This window comes from Megalobrama amblycephala, linkage group LG2, assembly GCF_018812025.1.
Source record: "Megalobrama amblycephala isolate DHTTF-2021 linkage group LG2, ASM1881202v1, whole genome shotgun sequence".
NCBI classification, from domain to species: Eukaryota; Metazoa; Chordata; class Actinopteri; order Cypriniformes; family Xenocyprididae; genus Megalobrama; species Megalobrama amblycephala.
In genome coordinates, this window is record NC_063045.1 from 770,866 (window position 1) to 775,122 (window position 4,257).

Below are 4,257 nucleotides of genomic sequence, written 5' to 3' on the forward strand. Positions count from 1 at the left end.
CATGACACAGTTATGTTCACAGAGGCATAGATTAAGAGGCAGGACGTTAACAGAGTCATATCTTTGGAATGATCCCATTGGCTTATTCTGTGACATCACTGAGCTGGCAAACCAGTCAGCTCACAGATAAAACACTGTGAAATTTGGTCTCACATATTTATGAGTTTTTTCTGATTGTCCCAATGATTCTCAACAGTGCAAATGGGTGAATCTCATGAAAACTGTCAACATCATATTTCATTATTATTATTATTATATATGGATTATGAATTTTAATAATAAATATATTTGGATTTTATATATATATATATATATATATATATATATATATATATATATATATATATATATATATATATATATATATACTAAAACATACTAAATATAAATATATTAATATTTATATATGATAAAAATATATATATTTTTAGGTTTTTAAAATCACAGTGGCAATGAGCATGTTCAACACAGACATGAAACCACAACAACAAAACACGTTTCAAACCCGGAAAACACTCTATTTCTAAGTGAAAACAGTCCCATTCTAATTATAATTTAAGGTTTATTTGAATTTAAGAACAGTTTAAAATCACAGTTTACATGATCACACAGAGTTCAAAGGCAGAACAGGGTGTTGTGTTGATTTCAAGGCTTTTTTGGGCGCCGTGACCCCTGTGCCCTCATGTCCCAGTCTGAGAAACCACACTCTCAATAGTAGACGTCACACGAGCAACCACCAAAACTCATTTCAGAAGATTTCATTAGTTTATTGAAGGCCAAACTTAATTAAACTTCTGTATTTATTGACACATTTCTTTGATCTCTCTTTTGAATTAGATTGTAGAATTGTGGTTTTGCGTAACCGAAACACATGCTGATATATGAGAATCACTCAGAATCAAAGGTGGTGCATGATAAAAGTTGTTAGAATACAATGTTTTTTGAACGTCTTTAACTCCCAACAGACTCCTCGGAAGACGATTCGGAAATGGAAAGAGGTGACGCTTCTCCGTTCTCCTCGCCGCTGCCCGCGTTCTCCACCAATTCCTGCAGGTACTTGATGTAGCGGATGGCCGCCCGCAGCGTCTCCACTTTGCTCAGCCGCTTGTCCGTGGTTCCGTTGGGAAGGTGGTCGCGTAGTTTGGCGTATCCCTGGTTCACGCATTTCACTCGCTGGCGTTCCCGCTCATTGCGCTTCTGGATGAAGGCGGGCTCGAACGGACATTCGTAGACACCGAAGCTGCCGTGGAACGGCGGCAGGTAGGACAGCAGTGATGCTCCCCCACAGTACGAGCCGTCGTAGACTCGCTGCTCCACATGGGTCGGGTATAAGAACAGCGGCAGCGAGCGACCCAGCGGATCTGAGTGGACATCATTCCCTCGGTAACCACCAGAGGGCGCACAATACCTACTGCTCCTGCCCAAACGGCAGTGAGAGTCCTGGAGGGACGCGTCCATGTTGAGAGTGTCGAGTTGCTATTGGTGTCGTTCGTTCATAAATGAAAGCCAAGCCCAAGGAAGTTTGTCTAAGACTGATGGATTAGCGTGCGTTTCCTGAGGTGAGGAAGCATCATCCTCTTCCCCGGTCTCAATGATAGACGCTCGGAAAACGGCTTCTGCTGCTCTTTGAAAGCCCTGTGAAGGATTTTGAGAGAGACAGACTTGAGTTTAGACCAGAAGACTTCAAACACACTCCAGATTAACTTAATAACCACTTAGGCTGAGGTTCAAATACGCAGGATAAACCCGCGGATGGTCCTTGCAATTAACATGGATTTGACATAAAATACAGGCGAAAAGACCCAAAACATAGTTTGTGAATGCAAACGCCTCTAGCAAACTCGGTTTCATGTGTCTAGTAGTTAAAATCAACATGCTATCCAAATAATAACACATTCGGTTTATTAACAGACATGATGTTAAATAAAGTTTGAAGTATGTACTACGGCCGCATGCTTGTAATGTGTTGGCCAAACATTAGCGTGTTTCTGGCCTAAAGATAAAAGCGTGCGCCAGTGTGTCGGAGTTGAGAACATGTAATCCGTCTCTAATTCACGACATTGTGTACTACACAAGAGTTACAGGAGCAAAGCAGAATGCGCTCGACGGGAATGGTGAGGCGATAATTCAGATCTCTGGAAGGAAAATAAACGGCTGATCTTATCACTCAATGCATTTCTGATTTAAAGACATATCTGCGCTTGTCTTGTATGTATTTGAGCTTGAGGCAGATCATTAAATGATGTCTAATCTCAGTGGAATTTCCCTCACTTGTGAAGTGGTGTCAGATTGGACGTAATAAGGAGAAAAATGAAGAAGCGGAGGAGAAATGATCAATGAAAACATGTCGTACGGCTACAAAGAAAAACAATCCTGGTGCGGGACATTTATTAGCAAAGTAGCTGATGCAGCTTTTGCAGACAAAAGTAAAACAGATAAAGATATTTAACAAATCTGAAAGTGTAGCTAGTATTATTATTCAGAAATGTATAAATATTAAACAAAGCAAATATTAATCTTAAAGAACTTTCTTAAATAATAATTCACAAATAAGAAATAATAATAAAACACAAATAAGAAATATATGTGAATAATAATTCTGAATAAACCAGTTAAATGTAAAAAAAATAAATAAATAAATCAAAAGAAAGATCATTGATGTTTAAGCTTAAAACAAGAAAAAAATATCAAAATGTGTGTTTGTGTGTACACACACACATATATATATATATATATATATATATATATATATATATATATATATCCAAAATCTAATTTATTCCAAGTAACATACATGCATATAATAAAAAAACAACACTTAACACAAACTATATATAATTGATATATATATATATATATATATATATATATATATATATATATATATATATATATATATATATATCTGCGCACACACACACACACACACACACACACACACACATGTTAATACTGTACAGATTGATGATTCAGTATTAAAATAGATTAGATATTAGACACAGCATTAAAGTATCTTATTCTTATTCTGCACATCAACATCTTTTCATACAGATTCATTCTTAAACTGCAGCTAAACCAGGTTTGTCGTTAAGTTTAATCTTGACCGGCACAAACTAGTTTTAATTTAATGTTTTCTGCATTATTACAGGCACAACAAAAGGAAGCAATGAAAGAAAACATACCTAAGAGGATCCGGCTCTCCTGTCTCTGTATCCTCACACACCTGAGTGATGTTACAGGTGAGCTCTCAGTGCTTTACCTGCCGTCGAGACGCGGCCCGCCCCCTGTGTGTGTGTGTGTGTGTGTGTGTGTGTGTGTGTGTGTGTGTGTGTGTTTACACTCTGACATGAACATTTCAAAGGCAGGATGAGCCTCAGGAAGTCAGCAGAGATGGATTTTTGTTTTGTGTTGGAGTCTGAAATTACAGCGGGGTGCAGAAAGCTGCAAACGGCTGTTTACTGATCTCAGATCTGTCATCCATGCACAGTCATCCTTCATATCTTCACAGTGAGCGTCCAGATTTACTGATGATGACGAGTGCTTCATATCCTCAGTGTCTTTAAATGATCACTGTATGAAGAGTGTGACGGCTGTGCTTCCTCTGCTTTATGAAGATACAGTCAGATGAGCATTCATTTGACACAATAACAGTTTAATCACATCAGATCTAATCACATCGTATCAGACAGATACTATATATACAGAACCTGTATTTCTATCTGTCTATCTATCTATCTATCTATCTATCTATCTATCTATCTATCTATCTATCTATCTATCTATCTATCTATCTATCTATCCATATGTCTGTCTATCCATCTGTCTATCTATCTATCTATCTATCTATCTATCTATCTATCTATCTATCTATCTATCTATCTATCTATCCATATGTCTACCTATCCATCTACCTATCTATCTGCCTGTCTATCTATCTATCTATCTATCTATCTGTCTGTCTGTCTGTCTATCTGTCTATCTATCTCTGTCTATCTATCTGTCTATCTATCTATCTGTCTATCTGTCTATCTATCTATCTGTCTGTCTGTCTGTCTGTCTGTGTCTGTCTGTCTGTCTGTCTGTCTGTCTGTCTATCTATCTATCTATCTATCTATCTATCTGTCTGTCTGTCTGTCTATCTATCTATCTATCTATCTATCTATCTATCTGTCTGTCTGTCTCTTTTTCTATCTATCTATCTGTCTATCTATCTATCTATCTATCTGTCTGTCTGTCTGTCTGTCTGTGTCTGTCTAT

The 4,257-nt window shown here is 37.4% G+C and overlaps 2 protein-coding genes across 2 annotated transcripts in view; one reads left to right on the forward strand and one right to left on the reverse strand.

The window, feature by feature from the left end:
- Window positions 1-570: 570 nt before the first annotated feature.
- Window positions 571-3,580, reverse strand: LOC125263076 (achaete-scute homolog 5-like). Its single transcript, XM_048181941.1, has 2 exons — window positions 3,183-3,580; window positions 571-1,635 (listed from the first exon to the last, which is right to left on the reverse strand). Exon 2 carries the CDS (start codon window positions 1,456-1,458, stop codon window positions 952-954), a length of 507 nt encoding a protein of 168 aa, XP_048037898.1. The 5' UTR covers window positions 1,459-1,635; window positions 3,183-3,580; the 3' UTR covers window positions 571-951.
- The window catches only part of def6b (DEF6 guanine nucleotide exchange factor b), a 19,896-nt gene continuing 18,787 nt past the window's right edge, over window positions 3,149-4,257 (forward strand). The window contains exon 1 of the mRNA XM_048181926.1: window positions 3,149-3,239. The gene's annotated coding sequence lies outside the window, so the exon portion shown is untranslated. The remainder of the gene's footprint in view (window positions 3,240-4,257) is intronic.

Excerpts from the sequence above, each read along its gene's own strand:
- LOC125263076 (XM_048181941.1), bottom strand. The coding sequence starts at position 1,458 with ATGGACGCGTCCCTCCAGGACTCTCACTGCCGTTTGGGCAGGAGCAGT.